Below are 23,212 nucleotides of genomic sequence, written 5' to 3' on the forward strand. Positions count from 1 at the left end.
AAGAATAAGAAGTGTTTGAAGGCAAAGGCTTTAATAAGGTTGTAGGTTGTTACAAATGAAGAGAAAAAAAGCCTTCAAGCAAAAGGTAGGGCATGTTCTTACATTTGGAAAGTCAGACACAGGAACGGACCATTGTTGAGCACCAAGGATCATATATGTCAAGTTTAAACAGACTTCCCTCTGGCATATATTTAGTGATACTGCTTCTAAGAGATAGATTAATTAGTTGAGGAAGAAATCATTTGGTGTAAATATTCATTCATTCAAGAGTACTGTAAGTCATTTTATGTGCTGTGGAGTGGATATAACCTTCGGTATCAATAAAAAACTAGTTTGCATGAGAATTGTTTAATTCAATTTTATTTTGCTTTCTAATTAACAATTACATTCACTTCAGATTTTAATTTCCAATTAATTACAAAGGTGGACAAGGGCTGTTGGCTGATTTGTTCTTTTTAAAATTCACCTTTTCCTACCAGACAGGTTATTCATCATATATAAACTCCAGTTAATTACATTAAATGCCACTGTTTACATTCTAACAAAACATATAAGGAATTAAATAGATATAGAGGAGCATAGTTAACTTTTCAGAGTTAAGACCAAGTGGCTTTGTTAGCATGACAAATGAGCTGCATAAATTACATGAGGCAACAATGAAAGTGAAACTATAGGCCACTGCATAACCCCTTGTATTTGTCTGAAAAATGCATGTTGTTCACCCCACCCACCAAAAAAAGTTGAAAGCTAAATTTAAAATGTATGACATGTTTATAACTGGTTTTAATTGTATAAAATTTGATTTACAAAGGGTTTGCTGTAAGCCTTCAGGTGATTTTATCCAACCCTAAAGCTGTATTCAGGCGCCATGGGTCACAACCTGGAATGCAGGAATCTGATTTCCTGAGACAGATTACTACAATGGAAGAACTGGAGCCCAAAGCCAGCAACTGCACAAAGGTATTACTTTCCTTATTTTACTACAGGAACCTGTCTTTTTGAAGTAACCCAGAACTAATATTATTTTTCTTTTATCCAACTCTTTTCAGGTTCTTGTATGGCACACTAGAACAGAAAAGGTAAATCTAGCTAATGAGCCAAAGTATCACATGGATAGTGTCAGAATTGAAGTATGATCTGGAAGCATAAAATTGGACAGCCAAAATTTACAGATCCAGCAGTTAAACATTCAGACTGTACAGATTGCCATTCTGAAGTTCCTTTTAACTGGCTGAAAGCGACTTCTGTCAGATGGCACAAGAAGTGCGTTCTTTGTCTTCACTGTTTTGCATGTGTTTCTCCAGTTGGTTTTAGTACTTTAACTACTTAGATGGTTTTTACACGTTTGATGAAATGCAGTGAAATGATGAAAATATACTGATAAAAAATGTAAAACTTAAATGAGTTATTTAGAATTGCGGCTTCTGGATTACCGATGTTCAGCATTTATTTGTTCTTTAATTACACAGCTTTGCTTTTAACAGTAGACAGATCTGACAGAATGCAATGATCACATGTTTACGAAAATCTTTAATATAGGGAAGCAACAGATTATCAATACGAGGCACCATAAAATGTAAACACAATTACTGGCATAAACCTGGATACAGATAGGAAAACAAAATTAAAATATTCTGTTGAGCAAGTTACCTTGTATGCATGGTGTGCAGCATACTTGTAGATTAGTCCTTCTTACATGCTGTTATAGCCCAATTTTGTATTTTGACAGTAGACTCAAATAGGTGTTTGCTAACACAAAAGAAACTGATGGAGTCACAGTGACATCCAGGTTTATCTCACTTTCGCTAACAACCTTCTTCCCTGCTCAACACATCATTGTAATATCACAGTGAAAATAATAATGAAACAAAATAATTATTACACAAGGAAAAGCATTCTTCAGTGATACATATACACTCTTATTTATATGATTAACATTTGTTCATACAGTATCTTCTACAGGATTACTGGGTAATTTGCAGGATGGCATTTACATATTAAGAGACAGTAGTAACATGATATCTATTTCCCTTATATGGAAATGTTTTATATGTAACTGATAAAATAATTTGAATATTTAATTGGTCAAGTAGCTCTTCTGAAAGATATGGTTCATGAAATCAAATGTACCATGGAATGAAAAAAATCTGCCGATGAATAGGTGTTCTCAATCTGTTTTTTACTACATCAAAATTTAAGTCAATACAGACCACAACACGGTCAGTTAAGATAACTTCTTAACAGGAAAAACTCTCTGAAATTGTTGAAGGGGGAAATATACGTGGACAGACCGAGGAAACTAGATGCATTTAAAGCGTGGAATGTCAGGTCTTCATTTCTTATTGCAGTTTTCATTTCCAGAGTTGTGTGCTGAGAGTCTGGCCTGAGGAAGTTCCAGTCCATCCTGCCATAGTATTTGGAGGCTGGACAAAGCCCATCATATTGCCGGAACTACTTAGATTCATTCCAGCCATTTGCTGATTCATCTGTGAAATGTACACAATTCTTAGTGCATAGGTATTCAAATGACACGCCAGGGTTCAATAATAAATAAGACCCAAACTTTAAAACCCCACTACAAAAACAAAACATACTGGCTATCTCAATATATATTCCTTTATAGCATCTACAGTATATAAAAATAGTTTTCTTCCAATCTAACAAATGGTATTTCCAGAAAATGTGTCCTTTACAAAATAGAATCTAATTTTCTTTCTTAATCTTACTTTGATTTCTTTTAAAGTAATGCAGTTAAGAAACATGGTGCCTTGTCATTCACATTCATATGTTTAACATTTAAGTTTTTGTACTCATTACAGATTCCTTGAAAATTTATGATATTGCTGACACTGTGCTACTAAAATAAAGAAGTAAAAACTTAGTAATGGCACATAAGACTCTGCACTGTGGAACATTTTTTGAATATCTGAACTCTAGCTTGTAGAAAATCCACATCTGAAACAGGATTTCTATAAGAGGATAAAGGACCAAAGTAGAGGGTCTCAGAATGGTGTGGGCAATATTTCTATCCAGCTGGATGCCATACTTTAGTAGCAACTCCAGGAAGCAATGATAATGGCATGATCCCTATGGCAACTTAACAAACCACCAGCAGGAATGCTGACCTGGAGGACAGCTGTCTCAGTAGGTTTCTATGAGTATATAATGACATAGGCAATTTCCCTTATTCCAGAGTGAAATTCCAGTTGGGTTCTGTTCAATATATGTCGAACATATATTCTAAACAAATTTATAGTTTGTGTTAATTTTAAAAGCCTTACATCAAAATGTTTTAATGTTTGCTAAAAATAATTTCATATTATGCCGGAGTTTGTGATATACAATTATTGTTGAAAATGATAGTCAGGTTGAGGGAAACGGATTTGCAGGGTAAACTATGTGTAGCCTTCTGGAGGTTGCTGGACTACAAGTCTTGTAAGTCATAACCATCATGGCTATGATAGCTGCAGTTCATACCACTCGGAGAGCCCCACATTCTCCAACCCTTATATAGACAGTTTTACTGTACGTACTATTGTTATACTGCTGTTCAGAAAGAACATGTAATTATTTAGTTGTATTTTGTACCTTCCATTCAAATAAATCCAGGAGAGCATTAGTAAATAACATCTGAAGTGCAGGTGATTCAGAAACAGCTACTAGATAATCAAGGATTACATGTCTTCCTCAGATACATTTATGCTTACATTTTCTCTAAACTAAAGCTGGGTTTGTGTGTGTGTGTGTGTGTGTGTGTGTGTGTGTGTGTGTGTGTGTGAGTGTGTGTGTCTGTCTGTCTGTCTGTCTGTCTGATACACAAACATACTGAGGAAGTATGGGAAGGTGGCTGGCAGTTGCACTGAATTACTCTGCAATGAGGACAAAGCTATCTCGGGTCCAGGTTTTGTGGTAAGAGCACAAATGTCAAACAATCAGCAAACAAAATAACTAGCCTATAGTTATTAATACTGCACTTGGGAAAGTGTCACAGATATTTTATTTATTTATTTTGTATCATTTGTAAGCTACCAGTGAAGGGACTATAATGTCTAACTAATGTTTAAATACAATACAAAAGACAGTTTCTTGATTTTTTAAATTTTACCTAAACGGCTTATCCCCCCCCCCCAATTATACCTCACTTGTATTTCAAAAACATTCCACATTACATAACTAAAGCCAAATGGTGTAAATATCATTTCTTATAACTGGGCTTTAATCCTAAAAGAGAACTATCATGGTTTTTTTTCTGTAGGCACACAAACATATACTCCTAAATGAAAAAAATAAAAATACATTCCCACCTGAGAAAGATTCCACTGAGTTTGCTGATTTTGCTGCATACCATATTTCTGTGGTGGGGCTACCTGGCCCACCATGGTTCCTTGAGGTCCACCAACACTCTGAGGAAGTCCCAAAGGAGCAGTTTGTGTGGTGACAGGAAAGCCATTAGGCATTCCCATCCCTACCATCATGCCTGCATTCTGTCCTATGACAGGCACTGATTGTCCCATCATGTTTCCCATCATGGCAGGGGGTGCAGGAACAGGTACAGGTACACCTATGGCTGGAAAGCCCTGAAAATGAGCTGCTGGTTGTGCAGAAAAGGGTAAAGTCTGTGGTCCCATGAATACACCTGTCGTAGACAAAAGGGGAGAGATGGGGGAGCATATCTCATTATGGGAACAAAAAGCTTATATTCTAGAAATAGCACTCCAAGTTTGCAAAATTAAACATACAAGCTTCAGCTGTAACCAGTGATGTGGGTTGGAAAAATTACGCTGAAAAATAACCATAATGGCAAATTTCTTAAAAATAATTCCAGTGCTTAATTTTTCTGTGGAAAAATCTCCCTTTCTGAAAAAATAATGGTTGCCTAAAATTTTTAAGTAACAATGAAGCAATGTCAATTTGCCTCAGTCAGAAACTGAACAAAGCATGGTAGCTGTTTCTATAGACAACAACTGAAACCTGAATAGCCGCCATGAACCCAATGGGGTTCAAAGTCAACATTCTGTTGGTGATTTACATGGATGTGAGTTAAGTTGCACAACTCAGTGCACCAGCTTGCCCCAAATGAGATACCAGTTACATTAGTAGGTGCATGCCTTATAACACAACCTGTGCCTTGTTAGTGGCAATTTGCTGTGTCAGGTTATGCAGTTATACATATATACATTAGCAGGATTCTAGCCAATCACAGCATAACGTGCAAATATGCTTAATTTTTTTTAAAATAATAATCAAATAATTCTATTCAAATACTATTGGGCTGTTGAGATGCTTTTAAAAAAAGTAACTATAAGTCAAATAAATATTTTAAATCAGATCAAATTTTGTTTAAGGCATTCAATAATATTTTTAATATTCCCTCCCAAAATTTCAATCCTGATGAATCATTGGTTGTATCTGATGAAAACACTAATGTCAAAATAAAACTGGTGGTGGAAAGCAAAAAAAGATTACTTTCAAACTGACTTTTTTGTTAAGTTCTACATATGTCTCAATGAATGTAGACAAAGAGCCTCATTAATGACAAACCCACATTTTTTCCATGTTAGATAAAGTAGAAAAACGGGGGCAGAGGGGCATAGCTAATGTCTCAACATCAGCCCTGCTGACTTTGCTTCTGTGGGAATGGAAAAATACCTTCCCTTACTGCTGCATCTTTGGCCCTTCTTCATTCACTACTCAGAGAGAGAGTTAAGCTCTAACTAATCAACTGGAGAGAAGGAAAGCAAAGACTAGGAAAGCACAAAATCCAGTATGTCAACCAGGCATCTGAGAGGTGTAAAACTGTTGCCTTCAGGCAGGCCACTGGTAGGTTATGCAGTTTATTCTGGATAACTGTCTTACTTTTGCCGCTAAATCTGGTGTGATCAGGTTGTTTTACAGCATTGTTTTATGAACTAATGAGATTACAGGGTGTTCTGATAATATAATTATTTTAAAGAGTACGTCAGTTCTCTCTTTTCCATTCAGCAGTAACAACAGTAATAGTAATAAAATGGCTGTGGGCATATTCAGTGTTCCTTTCCGCAGACCAATCAGTGACCCTAATCAGAAATTATTCAGTGAACAAAGGCTTGGCACCTTTCAGTTGAGTACAGCGAAGGCAGCAGTGAGGTGAGGGAATCAAGATGAATAAGATTCTTCCCTTCAATAGGTTGCTCATCACAATTTACATCAATCTGCCTTCAATTTGGATTCCAATAGTTGCCACTTTCTTTTTGCAAAAAAGCCATAACAAACACGAACAAGCGCAGCTTTTAAGTGATAATTCTCAATTTGCTGCTTGATCTTAGTATTTCAGAAGTAAAATGGGAAACAAATCTGGTTTAACACACAAGAGGGGCATGTGTTCTTTGCACAGATTTCCATTAAGTAACTTTAGAAACAGATTTACAAACCAGTTACCTGAGGCATTCTGTGGTGGCACAGTCCCTGTGCCATACAGTGACAGGATGGAGTCTTTGGAGAGCAGTTTCTTTGCTGACTCTTCTGATTTTATTTGTTCAGTGAACAGATCAAGATCTCCAGATGCAGCAGATAAGGTGGCAGCTACTGGGTTGGTGGAAGCAGTCTGGCAAATAAAAGTCAAAGGAGACCACTGGTGTGTGTGTGTTTTAACTAAACGGCATATTAGATAAAGCGATCTAGCAGAGAAACAATTGTAAAGCATTTTCCAATTAGAATAGCTGCAACAAACATCACTTTAAAATGCTGCCCATGCCAACATCAACAGAGGTGTTTATGAATGCCTGTATATACTTGTACACCCACCATATTTACATGTTTACTGCAGGAACATCACTGTATGCACAGCAGGTACTCTGGATGCATAAACTGGAGCTGACTTAAGATGCCAATTAAACCTGCAGTTTCACTGAAGAGATTGTTTTCTGAAATATGAGATTTTGGCCTTCATATCAGGAATACCTCTACTGGATCTACAAGTTAACTTTTACACTTTTCAACGAAGTAGCCATGTTAGTTTGTTCAGGGATATCCACACAAAAATAAAAACAAAAAACTAGAAAACAAAATACCTTAAACACCTTCACTGTGAAATATCTTCACTGTGATATCCCCAAAGCTTCACAATGAAATATAATGGTGTCGTTAAGATGCCACTACTTTTTTGTTTTTTTATTTTTGTCTGGGTTCACTTGAACCATTTGTCAAAATTCACCACATACACTCTGTACTAGAAAATTTAATTATTTACTTACCTGTTATTCTTTTAAATTAAAAAAAATTCAGACTATGTGGTCAGAATCCTGTTGGTGCTTGCGTAAGATGTGTGTAACTTGCTGCAACTAACTGGAGCTAATTGAGGAGCTATTGGGGCACCCCTCACCCACATGCCTAAGTATGCAAGCAAGATGCACTCTAGGACCTCTTTAGGAAGCTGCACTTCGCCAAGAAACATTCCCATGTCTTTAACAAAGTGAATGAAGCATGAAAAAACACACACCATAAAATGCCTCCCAAGAATGATAACTTTGTACAGAACAGCAAATCAATGATTAGAACCAGGAAGTGCAGCAGTATAGACTTAGGTTCACATCCCACTCTAGGGAACTCAACCAGCCAGTCTCCCTAAGCCTAGCCTACTTCACTGGGATATTTTAAGGGCAAAAGAAGAGACAAATCTACCTTAAGCCCTTTAGGAACAGACAGCAAAAGAATTCATAAATTCAATATGTGCAACCAATGTACTCTCTCATTTTCAGCCCTGCTGGGAAGGGCTCTGCCTCTCTCTCACATGCCTCTTCCTTTCCGTGCATGTACAACTCCGCACACACACCCCACACATGCTGGGTTCCATTGCGACCAGAACCAAAGGGGCTGTGCAGAGGAGGAGGAGGAAAGCAGCACGGAGGGAGGCAGAGGGCCATGTGCACACAGCCCCACACCTTAGAGGGATCCTTGTATGTGCAAAAATTTCTATCTGTTTAAATTGATTAATAATGTTATTCAAAATATAGGGAAGAGAACCTTTTACATATTAATAAATTATATTTTACAGGGTTCAATTTCCGTATTAGGTACAGTGGTAAGATTAAAGTAAGTCTTGGTACTAAGGCAAAACTTGTATTCACCATTAGGCCCTTAGCTATCTGTGACATTATATAGAGGTGCCTGCCCTCCTTCCCAACAAGTGGTCTGTATACCAAGTAGCTTCTAAGAAATGTGAAGCCCCACCCCTTCCTTGGCCAGCTTTGCCGCTTTTCTCTCCAAAGCAAAAAACCCCCCTGTAAATTGAAAACTGGGGAATTTTTTTTTTTGGGGGGGGGGGGGAACTGGATAAAACGTTTTTTTTTTTTGGAATGAGCCAAATACTTTTAAGGACAACATTATGCTTACTTAAAATGCCAGGTCTCATAATACAAAGTGATATGTGTGAGAGTAAAGGTATGGTAACTCCTGCCCATACTGTAGATGTAGGCAGCACTCATATCCTACACACATTTTTTGGTCTAATGGCTGCATTCATTTTCATTAGAAGAAAATATGCAGTGAAAGCAAGCTTAATTTTTTATTGCAAATACAGCATATATTTCACTCCCCCCCCCAAAAAAAAACCCTACTCTTTATATGTCCGTATTCTAATATACTTAAGTTAAGAAAGACCATCTGGAAATTCATACTGATTGAAGGGCAAGGCAGGCAGAAGGCATCCCACATAAGACACACCGCTTAAAAAAAAATCAACCAAGGAGCAAGATTGTGGCTAGCAAAGACCATGGAAAAGGAATAAAGCTTTTGTCCAAAAGTTTTGTTTTTATGAAACATCATAAAAGTAATACATCAAAATATTAAGTATAATGGATAAATCAAAGGATTACCAAAGCACAGAAGCACAGTAAATAAATGAAAGGATAAAATAATTACTGTACTCCTGAATCCTAGATTGTTCCTCAGTTTTGGGTCAAATAAAACACACAACTGAGAAACAGAAAAAAATGGTTATAACTTATTGATAAATGTTTTATTAAAAAGTAGCTTTTAAATATATGTAGATATATATACTGAAACCTCTGAAAATTTCATGAATTAAGCAACCCATTTTTTAAAAAAATCGGCTGAACTTCTGATATATTAGAAAAATGTATCGAAGTGAATTGTCTACTAATCACTTAAATGATCCTTTGCTTTAAGTGATCTGGGTGTTACTACTTTTGAAACTACCAAGTTTTTATAGACAGTATACTCTGCCTTTAACCGAATTTTTCAAGCCTTTGGTCCTAAGTGAACATTCTATCTTAGCCAGTGGTACTGCTGGATCCCCCTCAGGCAATTTCATAAACTTAGTGATAGTGAGTGTTTATAGCAACAATGTTTATTTCACAATTCAGAAATCAGAATGGCTAGTCAGAAGGCCATTATCTCTAAACATGAAGTTTACAATTACAGCTGTAATTATTAAAACACCATTTATAGAGTTAGTCTCTAAACATGTGCCTAATGTATCCTAAAAACCTAAATTAAGTATTATACTAGCCTCCCTCTCTTTGAACATGATACACTGTTGCATTTACTCAGTTTCTGTATGTTTGATTCAGTAACATTTAAGGGAAAATTACACAAGGCCAGAACTGGTGCCCATGTCTAGCCATGAAAACATAACAAAATCTGGACTATGGATATTTTGTCAAGGAAAGGAACAGAGACTTTCTGGAGGTGTTCTCCAGTTCTTCCATTAATGCTTCCCGCATTTTGAAGTAGTTCACTTCCTGTAACTTGATAATAATTCTTCTGCTGAACTTCAGAAGTATTTGCTCCTTTTGAAGCAGCTGTGTTGAAACAAGTGGTCAATTGTAGAGATGGGCATGAACCTTGGTTTGGAGGTTCATGTTGTGCATTTCCTTCCCCCGCCTCCCTGGCCAATGACCCATTCACTGGCTGGAGCGTGCTCCTCTCCTCCTCCTCGTTGGCTGTTCAGCCACTCCCAAGCAGGAGAATAGCTTTGCTTGTCCTGATTCCTTGTCTGAGTGAGCAATCAGCCAAGGAGTTGGAGCAGAGAAGACTGTGCTCCTGTCGGAGACTGGCTGAACAGCCGAAAAGCAGAAGGAAAGGAACGCACTCCAGCTGGTGAATGGGGGAATCCAGCCTGGGAGGTGAGGGAAGAGAACGTGTAGCGAAAGGGCATGAACCTCCAAACCAAAGTTTGTGCCCATCTCTAGTCAAGAGTAATCCTTCCAAGAGCAGGTTTGCAATGGTTGAGAGAGAATTCCCATAAACTGTCCTAATGTAACAGAGCTTCACTGCTTCTTAGAATCACTTATGGTTATGACATGTTTTAGCTCAACCCAACAGTGTTAATTTTTTGTTCACCAAATTTTATCCGATCTTGATATATAACATGATTTTCATTTAAAATGTAACCTTTTTAACCTTGCAATTTCAAAATGGACTCGTATGTTAAGACTCACATTTTTGCTGCTTACCTGGGAAGGAGGTATAGAAGTGGCTGGCAGAGGATTAGAGATCATGGGGCCAAATATATCCAGGTCATCATTCAGTGCTGTAGCAGGAGTAACTATGCTTCCATTTGTGACAGAGGAATCAGCAGGACCGTCTTCAATTACAGTATTTTAGAATGAAAAGCATTAAAACAGGATATGTACTTTGAGATTTTGCAAAGTATGTATATAATTAAGCCAATTACACTGCTACTGCTTAAAGGCATTCTGTGTGAGCAGAAATTTATAGGCATGTATAACATTGCAAACGGATGTGGTGGCGCTGCGGGTTAAACCGCAGAAGCCTCTGAGCTGCAAGGGCGAAAGATTAGCAGTTTGAATCCACATATTGGAGTGAGCTCCTGTTACTTGTCCCAGATCCTGCCAACCTAGCAGTTCAAAAGCATGTAAAAATGTCAGTAGATAAATAGGTACCACCCTGGTAGGAAGGTAGCGGCATTCCATGTCTAGTTGCGCTGGTCACATGACCACAGAAGCTTGTCTAAGGACAAAACGTTGGTTCTACAGCTTGGAAACCGGGATGAGTGCTGACTGGACTAATTGTCAAGGGGAAGCTTTACCTTTATGTGTAACATTGCAAACTGGTTCCTCTAGTATTTGACCAGTTTCTTGTAACTGAAAATTACAACTTACCAATGTATTAGCACGATCTGAACATATTAAAATAGAATTTGAGAACCACCTAATGGCATCTGAGTTGCTTTAGTAGAATTATACATATACACAAAGTTTCAACTGCTTTGTCAAACACCAGGATTCTATCTTAAAACAGAAATCTTATTTATAAGCAGTCAAAAATTCAGTGGTTATAAATGTAAGTTTATACACAGATGATATGTTGTCTAGAGTTGCTGTTTGGAAACATTTCCTTTTTGGGAAGTTTTGGCAGCCCACTTAAACTTTGTTCTACAAATCAAGGCACTTCAGTCATTTAAAAGAGCATTATGTTTTTGCTTTTTAAATGTTACTGATGTACCATATTTTTCGCACCATAAGACACACTTTTCCCCCACAAAACAGGGGGGTGGAAAGTCTGTGCGTCTTATGGAGCGAAGAAAACAGATTATATTTTCCTGTTTTCTTCTCCTAAAAAATTGGTGTCTTATGGAAAGGTGTGTCTTATGGAGAGAAAAATACGGTATCTAGTTTTCAAGAAATATTATGTGAACATGGGCATATATTTGTCAGCAGAAAGTTCAGATCAGCAGTCACATGTCAGGACCAATTACATACAGTCATGCGAAGAAGCAAGTACACCCTCTTTGAATTATATGGTAATACATATCAACAGGTCTGAAAATTAGGTAAATACAAACTCAGATGAACAACAACACATGATATATTATATCATATCATGATTTGTTTTTACAAAAATAAAACCAATGGAGAAGCCATGTGTGAAAAACTAAGTAGACCTCACGATTCAATAACTTGTAGATCTACCTTTAGCAGCAATAACGCTTTCTGTATGACTTTACATCGTTATGGAGGAATTTTGGCCCCCTCTCCTTTAAAGACCCCACCACAGCACTTCACTCGGGTTGAAGTCTGGTTTTTGACTGGGCCACTGCAACACCTTAATTCTTTTCTTTTTCAGCCATTCTGTTGTAAATTTGCAACAGTCATTGTTGCATGACCCAATTTCAGACAAGCTTTAGCAGTTGGACAGACGGCCCTACTTCTGATTCTAGAATATTTTGGTATACTGAAGAGTTAATGGTTGACTCAATGACTGAAATATGCCCAGGTCGTGTAGCTGCAAAACAAGCCCATATCATCACCCCTCTACCACCGTGCTTGACGGTATGAAGTGCTGATATTCTGTGTTGGGTTTTTGCCAAAGGTGGTGCTGTGCATTATGGCCAAACATCTCTACTTTGGTCTAGTCTGTCCAAAGGACTCTGTTCCAGAAGTCTTATGGTTTGCCCAGGTGCAACTTTGCAAACCTAAGATATTCTGCCATGCTCTTTTTAGAGTGCAGAGGCTTTCTCCTGGCAACACTTCCAAATAAATCAAACTTATTCAGTCTTTTTCTAGTAATACTGTCATGAACCTTACCTTAACATTTCATATGCTAACTGAAGCCTCTGGAGTCTGAGATGTAACTCTTGGGGGTGTGTGCAATTTCTCTGAGCACTGCATGGTCTGAATTTCCTTGTACAGTGGACCCTCTACTTACGGAATTAATCCGTATTGGAACGGTGGCTGCAGGTCAAAAAGTCTGTAGGTCGAGTCTCCAATGACCTACAATGCATTGAAAACCAATTAATCCCATAACCGGCCATTTTAGTTCCATTTTGTTTTGTTGTTGTTGTTGTTTTCTGGTCTGTTGGTCGATTCTCAGGCTGCAAGTTGAACCTAAATTTTGCGGCCAGAGAAGTCTGTAAGTCGAAAAGTCTGTAAGTCGAGCCGTCTAAGTCGAGGGTCCACTGTATGTCCATTCATGGGAAGATTAGCCATTGTCTTGAATGTTTTCCACTTGTGAATAATCTTCCTCAGTTTAGAATGATGGACTTTAAATGGTTTGGAAATGGCCTTATAACCCTTCCCAGATTGATGGGCAGCAACAATTGCTTCTGTATGATCACAGCTGATGTGTTTCCTCCTTGGCAATGTGTTAACACACATCTGAATGCTCCAGACCAGCAAACTGCTAAGACTTTGGCTTTTGTAGTGGTGGTTACTGATGATCAATTACTCAAGGGCATTTGGTTAGCAGCACCTGGATACTACCTAGCCTCTTAATTCCCATGGAAGCAGTAAGTGTGTATTTAGTTTTTTAACACATGGTTTCTCCATTTTGGTTCCATTTTTGTAAAAACAAATCATGATATGGCATAATGCAATGGTTCTTAACCTTGGGTTACACAGGAGTTTTGGACTGCAACTCCCAGAAGCCTTCACCACCACCTGTGCTGGCTGGGGTTTCTGGGAGTTGCAGTTCAAAAACATCCGAGTAACAAAGGTTAAGAACCACTGGCATAATGTATCATTTGTTGTTGTTCATCTGAGGTATTTACCTAATTTTCAGACCTGCAAAGGACCAGATGATTTTTATTGTGTCCTGATACATAAAACCATAGAATTCAAAGGTGTACTTTTTCATATGACTGTATATTCTTGATCATTCTTTCCATGGGCCACCTGAATAAAATTCATGAGTCACAATTTCTGAATGTCTGCTCTAGATTTTAATATGTATACTATTTCCTTCCAACAGTCCGTTGTTTTAAGCTATAAGAGAGAAAAGGCCCCACGTCTCTTCTCAGCCATTTCTTCTAGTCTAGTACTCCACTTTTCTTGAAGCAAAGATCTTGTGATATGCATTGTTAATGACCATGGCAGACAGCTTTCTCATATTTGTAAAATTCCCCCCACCATCTTCAACAAAAAGGCTACTCCTCTACTCCCCTTCTTAACTGCTGACAATACATCTTTCAGTGTATCAACATTTTTTGCTATTCCATCTTGGTAATCCTCTCTTTAAATTAATTGTTTTAAATTGAAATTTGTAATTTTATGATTTTATATATTTTTATACTGTTTTGTTTTATTTTGTAAGCCGCCCCGAGTAGACATGGTCTAGAGGGGCGGGGTAAAAATCAAATAAATAAATAAATAAATAAATAAATAAATAAATTTTATTTTTGCATTTTAACATATTACTACAGTTCTCTTCCAAACTATCATAATCATCATTTTTATAGTACCAGCAGCGAAATATGTGCAACTCTATAGTTTTCTGAAAAGATGTTGAATACTGTAGCAGGTAGTAGGCATGGGGCATTTGGATTTTTTCTCACTATGGCTGACACAATTTACCAGGAATTCCCCTCAGTCAGAATTCTGGCATCTGTAGCCAAAAAATCCAAATTCTCAGAGGAATTTCAGAATGCACACCAGAGCCCCAGCATTTTCTTCTCTGTGGCCATTGCAAAGAGAGAAGTTGGTGGGACTTTCTAAACTCCAAGGGAACAACAGAAGCTGTGAGGTTGGGCATCTCTCTGTTCATGGTGGCTCTTCAAAAAAAACACACCCCTTAATTAGTCCTGATCATGATTCAGTCTAAGGCATAAAAATACATTTCTCTGAACAGCTGATGTGCTACCAGCATTCTCAAACCAAAGATGCTGATGCTAATCAGCAGTTGAAAATGATGGCTGTTGCCCAAAAGAAAAGAAAAGACGCCTCAAGGAATCCACTGTTGCCCTTTCTGACTGTATCCTGAAGTCCATCTCTGGAAGCTTTAAGTATACCAGAAGTCCTGTCCAATAATGGCCAGCTGCTACAAGACTGCCATATCTTCCTCTTGAAATGTCTTTTGCATAGAGGCTGGTTGAGCCACTTGAGATTCAAGAGGGCCCTGACATCCCTCCTCTTGTTAGGTATTAAGAAGATTGTTGGGTAAAAGCTGTTTCTGGTTTGGGACTTGGTTATGGGCTCTCTTGCAAGGATCTCAGTAAAGCATTTAACTGTCCTACTGGGAAACACATGAGACAGGCAAAACACTTAGCAAGCTGCTCAGCCCCCTGCTTGGGAGACTTCATGTGGGAATCTATGCAGTTACATCTCTAATTAGAGATAAAAGCAGGGATTTCTCTTTCTAGTAAACCCCAAGGGTAGGAAACTCCATCCCTGTTTTAAGTACTTGGGCTATTTAATATTTTATAGCTAATACTAAATACCTGATAATGTGCCGGAAATGTGGCCAGTACAGGCAGTCTAAAATGACTGTCATATGCTCACACATCTGTAATTCTGAATCCCCATGAGCAAACTGCACAGGTATCTTGCACAGAGAGAAAAGCTGCTCTCTTCAGACCATTGCCCTCCATAGATCAAAGATGACAGAAACACAAGAAAGGAGCAAGATGTCTGAGTTCTCTCCCTTTTGTAATTCTGTGCACAAACATAACCTGAAGAAAGTTTTGCCCCAGCAATATTATGTAGAGCTACAATTTTGGAATTTGTGGCTTGGAAGAATTTGCAAGATAAGGTTAGTCAGTCTGGCATGAATTACAGTGGTGCCTCACTAGACAATGTTAATCCGTTCCATTGAAATCGCTGTCTTGTGAAAACATCGTCTAACGAAAAGTGTTTCCCCACTGGAATGCATTGAAACCCGTTTAATGCGTTCCAATGGGGAAAATAGTCATTGTCCAGCAAAAATCGCCCATAGGGAAGCCATGTTGCGAAGTGCCGATCAGCTGTGAGAATCACTGTCTTGCAAAGCTTCGGTCCCCAAAACACTTGTTTTGCAAAGATCGCCCAAAGGGAAGCCATTTTGCGGAGCTGCCGATCAGCTGTAAAAATCGTCGTCTTGAGAAAAAACGGTCCGTGAAGCACGGACCGAATCATCGTCCAGCAAAACAAAAACAAAAATAAAAAACAAAAAACGAAAAAACCAAACAAATCTCCCAAGACCTATTGGAAATGGGGGAAAAAAGCCAACAAACAAACAGCCCCCCAAGACCCATCGCAGCACAGAAACATAATGCCCACAGCTCAAATCCAGGTGGCAAAAACACCCAGAACAGTTTTTAAAAAGTAGGAAACAGCACCTTACCTTACCAGGCAGCCCAAAGTCTCCCTGCAAACACACACACATGCTCACTCTCAGAAGCAGAAGGAGGCAGTCCCAAGCCTCCTCGGATGCACACTCACAAACTGCTGGGGCGAAAGAGCTACAAAGAAGCAGCCTTGCCACCACTTACAGTTAGAAATTTGAATTTCCTGCCTTTTTTCCCTGCCTTTTTCTGTTCATAAGTGGAAACTCCGGTCACAAGTAGAAGCAAAATTTTGCAGCTGGAGCTGGTTGTAACTCGAAATGGTTGCAAGTAGGGACGTTCGTAAGTTGAGGCACCACTGTATGTGAATTTTGATACCTGGTTTGAATTCTAGATTATGAATTCTGACTATTTTGAGATTGACTAATTTGTACTATTTCTAAACTTGAAATCTTATTCTCAGATATGGTACTGGCTAGAAGGCATACAATCAGATTGTCCAATAAAAGTTAATTATAGGGCCCATTTGCCTTTATGGTGGGGTCTTGAGTTGGAAACGCCTTGACATGCGAACTTTTTGAGTTACGTACTTCTCCGTCCGCAAAAATCCATTTTGACTTGCGAACGGAGAATTGACGTACGAACCAAAAAGTGGGGGGAAAAGGGGGCGGGAAAGGCGGGGAAACTGCTGTCGTTCGTCCATTGGCCAGGCCAGTGCCTGCTGCTCCTGTGGCTGCAGCTGTTCCTGCCTGTGCTCTGGCTGGTGGTGCTGCTGCGTTTGCAGGCGGCTGCCTCTGTGCGGGCAACTCGGAGCCCGGGCAGGGAAGTCGGTGCACGCCGCCACCGCATGGTCCTCCTCCAGTCTCCCGCTGCTGCCGCCACCGCCAGCATGCCAACCATCAAGCAGGAGCGGCCGGACCGGGGGAGCTGGGGCGGAGGGAGGGCGTGGAGGTGCAGGAGCAGCTCCCTCCCCCCACCTCTGGCTGCTCGGCCCGTCCCCTGCCCTGAGCTCTGTGGAGCTCGGGGAAAAAAGCTGGGAAGATCGGGGTGGAGGGAGGGCGTAGAGGAGCAGCAACAGCTCCCTCCCCCGCCTCTGGCTGCTCGGCCCGTCCCCTGCCCTGAGCTCTGTGGAGCTCGGGGAAAAAAGCTGGGAAGATCGGGGTGGAGGGAGGGCGTAGAGGAGCAGCAACAGCTCCCTCCCCCGCCTCTGGCTGCTCGGCCCGTCCCCTGCCCTGAGCTCTGTGGAGCTCGGGGAAAAAAGCTGGGAAGATCAGGGCGGAGGGAGGGCATGGAGGAGCAGCAACAGCTCCCTCCCCCGCCTCTGGCTGCTCGGCCCGTCCCCTGCCCTGAGCTCTGTGGAGCTCGGGGAAAAAAGCTGGGAAGATCGGGGTGGAGGGAGGGCATGGAGGAGCAGCAACAGCTCCCTCCCCCACCTCTGGCTGCTCGGCCCGTCCCCTGCCCTGAGCTCTGTGGAGCATGGTGCGACGGCTGCCAAAGGCAACCTCTCCCTCCCTGGATTGCTCGGCTGCTTCTTTGCTGGCTGGCACGCGCGCGCCCACCTGCTCAGAGGATTCCCCTTGGCGGCCGCCGCCATCCCCGTGGTGACCCCGCACATGCCGGCCTACAAGCAGCTCTTCGCCGCCGCCACGGCCACCGCTGCCCATCACCACCACCCGCACCCGCGTGCCTATCTGGACTTCACGCCGCAAACCCCCACCCGCACCCTCTCCCGGAGGACGCCCAACGAGTTCCAGTTCGTCAGCAGCCAGGAGACTGCCAAGGACTGGAAGAGGAGCATATGGCACAAAGGTACGAAGGCAGCAGCAGGGGTGTAGATACGGATCAAATGGTTTTCAATGCATTCCTCTGGGAATGCAGATTTTGACATGCGAACTTTTTGACTTGCGAACCGCCTTCCAATACAGATTAAGTTTGCAAGTCAAGACCCCACTTGTACATGTAATTACAGTGGGGTCTTGACTTGCGAACGGCTTGACTTGCGCACTTTTTGAGTTACGTACTTCTCCGTCCGTAAAAATCCATTTTGACTTGTGGACGGAGAATTGACGTACGAACCAAAAAGTGAAAGAAAGAAAAAAGTGGGAAAGCACCTGGAGCCAGGTGGCAGCGACGTGGCGAGAGGCGGTGGCGCTGCTCCTGCTCCGGATCGGGGGCGCCTCGGGGTGTTCCGGCCGCCAGATTCCAGCCCGGCCAGGGCCTCCGCCTGTCCTGGGTGGGCCCCGCTGAGCCGAGCTCCGGCGGCGGCGGCAAAAGGCAGCGGCCAGGATGGCGGAGGAGCCTCCGAGCACCCTGGTGAGCTCACGCGGGAGGGCGGGAGCGAGTTCGCGGGGTGGCACTGGCGCTGGGAGGGCTCCACACCGGGGAACTAGGAGGGCAAGGGCGGCGCGGTTGGGGGCTGCGATGGCTGCCTGAATGAAGGGAAGCCAAGGAGGCGCGGCTCTGGTGGGACACTTCCGCCGGGGGCCACCGGGAACTTTCTGCCAGGATCCGGCTGGGGCTGGAAACGGGGGCCGGGCGGGGAGGGAGGGAGCGCCGTGGGGGCCGCTGGGAGCCTCGATGGCCGGGCACCGTGTGCGTTTCCCATCTCTGCCTCCGGTATTGCGGCGGTCCACCTCTCTCCACGTGTCATGGTGTCCCTGAGCTGAAGGACACGCCGGGGGTGTGTGTGCTGCTGCTGCTCCTATCTCCACCCGGCCCATTCCCCTGGAGCTGGGAGGAAAAGGAGACTCCATCCCTTCGGTCCTTGCCTACCAGAACTGCCAGCAGCAGCAGCCCTGCGGACGCCCGGTCGGGCCAGGCCGGGAGCCCCCCCGGGGGGGAGGGGAGGAGTGGAGGCCGCCGCTGCTGTGGCGTCGAGGCCGAGACCCAGACCAGCCTCACCAGTGTTCAGGGAAGGGCGACCCGGCGGGGGGCAGCGGTGGCGGGGAAAGCCACCTTCGCCGGAGCAGAGGGGCGCAGGAAGGTGGGAGGGTGCGCCCGGAGGGGGCGCCTTGAGGCGAGGGCATGGCTTCCTCCCCCCCAAAGTCAGGCACCTTAGCCCAGGTAGGGGGGGTTCAAGGCCGCTTGCAGGAGCCGCCCTAGGAGGACACCTGCAAGCAAGCCTTGGCGATGGGGCCACGAAGGGGAAGGGAACACACTGAAAAGGTTGCCTGAAAAGCCATGTTTGGCTGCCTGTTTCGCCTTCCTGGGATTCAGTACAGAAAAAAAGAAACAAATATCCCCCTCTAGTGGCAGAAGGCGGAATAGCAGCTTCCCATTAGTTTCTATGGACGTAAAAGAGCAGATACGGATTACAATGGTTTTCAATGCATTCCTATGGGAATGCAGATTTTGACCTACGAACTTTTTGACTTGCAAACCGCCTTCCAATACGGATTAAGTTCGCAAGTCAAGACCCCACTGTATTATCTAAGTATTTTACCTTACATGGAAAGATTTTTATGCAATACTTCACAACTAATCTAAGTCCTTCAGTAGCAACTGAGCTGCACATCCCAAGACTCATGAGGTCTTTGTTCATATTTTTGCTAACTTCATGCCTCTCCTGTTATGAAAGTAAATGCAAAAGTGCTACTGCAACAGTACGTACTCCAGGGATTCAGCACTATAGCCAGGTAATCAAAATTGTTGTTCCTATAGGAATCATAACTGTGTCACCATTTATGAATGTATTAACCCATAAAGAGTAATGATTTCCTATAACATGGAATGGGAGATGGGGGACGGAAATGTATCACAACTAAAACTAACATTTTTGACATTTCAACTATAAACCTCACAATAGCAATGCTGCTTGTTTATGCAGTGCTCCAAGGTACCTTTTCCATCTTCCCTCAGAAGATTACAGTTTTGGAGTTTGCATAAAATGTGTCCACTAGTCTTTAACATATGGATTTGTTTCTCTAGAAAAAAAAAAGACAAAACAAGTGGCCACATGCTATTATCTGTTGACACTGATACTCAACAAACCAAGTTTCTACTCTCAATTGCACATGTCAAAGCAGGCCATAATTTAAGAAATGAGAAATCAAAATGTATTTCATAGAGCAGAATAATCTATCCCCTTGTATTCCTAACTGGTGATCCCTAAGGTAAACTTATTTTACAGTATCTTCCCCACGATACTCTGCACAGCTAAGGGAAAAGAAAGAAAAAAGATAAACAGAACACACAAGAAATCAGGATAATGCAGCAGACTATCTGCTCATCACACTTCTAACCAATTCTGCTCCCTACCCAGGGCAGGGCTGGGCAACATGCATCTCTCCAGTCCCTGCTGCAGGTTCTGCTGCCATCAAAAGCAAATAACAAAACTAAAATAAAATAAACAAGCAAAACCAACAGGAGTTCCACTGGGAAAGATACAAGCAGAGAATGTGTATCTTGTTTCCAAGCAGAATTGTGCTCCCATTGGGTGATGGCAAAGTTATTAGTAAATTCTTGATGGCATTGCTGGGAGGATGCAGTCCCTGCTGGGTTCCTGAGGGGAACAGTGTAGCTGCCCATTCTTAGAAAGTCACTTAACAGTGATCTACAGAAATAACCTCAAAAAGAGAAGCAGTAAAACATAAACTGTTTTCTTTCATTTCTGTTTAAAAAATAAAGTTCAGGTCACCATAGATGTTGTCTTTCTATCCTGATAGCAAAAGCATTTTTTCAAAACTGGAGAAAGGGGGAGGTATAAGAAGCAAGACTATGGTGTAAAGAGGAAAATTTAAAAGAAATGGACAACACTATCCTTAGCAGATCTGAACCTTAGATGAAGCCGCCACAGAGCAGGAGGAGGCAGCAGCTGGGCAAGATAAGTGACAGTGGGAAGGGGGTGGGAGCAGGCCGTGGAGGCAAGGGAGCCTCTTTTTTTAGATAGCCCTACTGGCTGTCACAAACCAAGATAAAGCACCATTTGGTGCTTCACCCCCATCTTTAATCCTGAAACATAAAACCACAAAAAGCAAAGAGGGTGTACTTCCCTTTTCACATGTCTGTATTTGTGAGATTATGACTAAACACCTCTCAAGTCTGAATCCCCCTGAACAAAAAGATATTTCAGCATCAAAGAGTTTTGGTTGGCTTTGAATATCTGGCCTCCTGGCCAGACGTGTCCCTACCAGACATACCTGTGAAGGTAGTGGGACCAAGAGAAAAGCCTCCCCTGATTATCTTAACAGGTAAGCTGAGCAGTCTTACCTGTCACTGTAAGGCACAGTGAATATATCTTTTATTAAAAAGTGTATACATCTAAAAATATGCATTTTTCTCAAGGTCACATCCCTGACGTAAGAGCCTGTTTAGGAATTACTTAGAAAGATAAAACTCAATCCATGGTGACTTTCAGGCATGCAAATATCATCCTCCTTTCATTGCAGGAAAAGAGTAACACAGGGAACTCACAAGAAGATGCAGTGGCAGCAGTAGCTTAAGTACAGTTTGATAAAAACAGCAAGACTTAAATTCATGGTGGGCATATTGTCTAATGGCTGAACAGTATCTGGTTTGGTGTTACATCTGAATGAGGTCTACATTCAGTGCGATGCCATCTTGCTACATGTTTCCTCACCCATATCTTGTTAACACTGAAATGAAAAGCATTCAATACCATTTCAAAGCAAACAGAGAAAAACACGGAGCATAAAATAGCTCTGTTTCTTTTAATATCTCATTCCAGCTTTACAGTAGAATCCTTTCCCCCATATCAGAACTTTTTTACCATTACATCTTTACATCATAAATGTTAATCTATAATAAGCAATAATACTTTTATAATAACCAATAATGGATTCCCACAACTACAACGGCAGCTTTGAGTTTCACTAAAAATCTCCATGGGCAGATTCCTTATTCAGAAAACCTCAAGGCTGGGTAATGTTTCTGAGGGCGATGAATAATAATAAGCATGACAGATATGCACTGACTAGTCTGTTTGATTAGCAGACATATTCTAATTTCTATTGAACTTCTTTCTGCTCTTCTTGTAATTGAAGGTTAATAAGATTACAAATATAGCTTGCTTTCAAAAAGTACCTCTCTTAACTTCCATCACATTTATAATAAATTTGAAAGGAAAGAGCATGGCAATTTGCTCATGCCCCCACAGAAAGGTTAGAATTATTAATTTTTAATGGTAATACACTGTGATGGTTACTTTAACATGTGCAACCATCCATATTCATCTGTTTTCTATATGAAACATCTAAGTGGTAAATGAAGCAGCAAACGGAAAATGAGTTTTGCTGCTTATTGCAAATTCAACCCTTCAACATGATACAAGGTAATGCCTCAAGATAATGTAGTGCTGCAAGACATTTCACAAAATGAGGATTGCCATATCTATGAAATGTCATTTCAAGAGAAAAGGTACATTTACAAATTGGAAAACCTATGTCCGTCATATGCTTTATGACTTGTAATCTACAGTGTCACCCAGTTTTATACACATAATCTGGTGAAATGACAAATATTTGTCTGTTACGGTGATAAAAAAGGATGCTGAACTGGGGAAAGTACAAAATGAATCACACATTGTAGAACATTAGCAATTGGCAAGGCCTACACTGCCTGGCAGAGAACACCACACTGAAGAATGAAAATGCAGAACGTGCATTTTAAGAAAGGAGTTGTTCTGTCCACCTACATCTGTTTACCAGTGGCATGTACATTGCACATCACTGGGAGAACAGCCTCTACTGCACTCCCCAATATGTTCTGGAATGCTGGAGATCCCAGAACTGTTTGGTGAATTTGGGGGCAGGTAGAGAAGGAGATTCTATTCACACAATATTGGATGTCTTCCAAGTGAATAAGCAAAATGCATGTGCAATAAAATAGGCTGCTCTGAAGTTTCTGACCTTTTGGTGTATTTCTCTAATGTATTTATTAACCTGATACAACTGGGCCAAAACTGCAACCATTTGGTACCTACTGAATGTCTTATATATAAGAAGGGGAAGCAAGATGTGTGAAGTGGTTTCTCTAGTGTCTCTGTCACTTACAGGTGAGTGATGTATCAGGGTACACTGGGAAAATATGTTTCTGTTCTTCAAAGTAAGGAGCATGAGCTTAAGAAAAAACTTTACATTAAAAAAAGTAAACAAATACTGCTTCCTCAAATTTACAAGATGCTAATTAAACCCATAACAATAATAACACTCAATTCTGAATTGCAGTTATACAGGCTGGGCTTCAGCCTTATTAAGA

General features: G+C 41.3%; 2 protein-coding genes across 3 annotated transcripts in view; one reads left to right on the plus strand and one right to left on the minus strand.

Annotated features, from left to right (window-relative positions):
• The window catches only part of B3GAT2 (beta-1,3-glucuronyltransferase 2), a 30,972-nt gene extending 28,077 nt beyond the window's left edge, over window positions 1-2,895 (plus strand). Inside the window, 2 exon segments of the mRNA XM_020785810.3 lie at window positions 812-960; window positions 1,050-2,895. Of these exon segments, the coding sequence (XP_020641469.3) occupies window positions 812-960; window positions 1,050-1,136 (236 nt within the window). The 3' untranslated portion in view covers window positions 1,137-2,895.
• The window catches only part of SMAP1 (small ArfGAP 1), a 75,988-nt gene continuing 53,120 nt past the window's right edge, over window positions 345-23,212 (minus strand). For both annotated transcript variants that reach the window (XM_073000039.2, XM_073000042.2), the window contains 4 exons: window positions 10,455-10,585; window positions 6,418-6,583; window positions 4,305-4,636; window positions 345-2,486 (listed from right to left, as the gene is read on the minus strand). In XM_073000039.2, the coding sequence (XP_072856140.1) occupies window positions 2,352-2,486; window positions 4,305-4,636; window positions 6,418-6,583; window positions 10,455-10,585 (764 nt within the window). In that variant the 3' untranslated portion in view covers window positions 345-2,351. The remainder of the gene's footprint in view (window positions 2,487-4,304; window positions 4,637-6,417; window positions 6,584-10,454; window positions 10,586-23,212) is intronic.

The sequence above is a fragment of the Pogona vitticeps genome, chromosome 1 (assembly GCF_051106095.1).
Source record: "Pogona vitticeps strain Pit_001003342236 chromosome 1, PviZW2.1, whole genome shotgun sequence".
Taxonomy (NCBI): domain Eukaryota; kingdom Metazoa; phylum Chordata; class Lepidosauria; order Squamata; family Agamidae; genus Pogona; species Pogona vitticeps.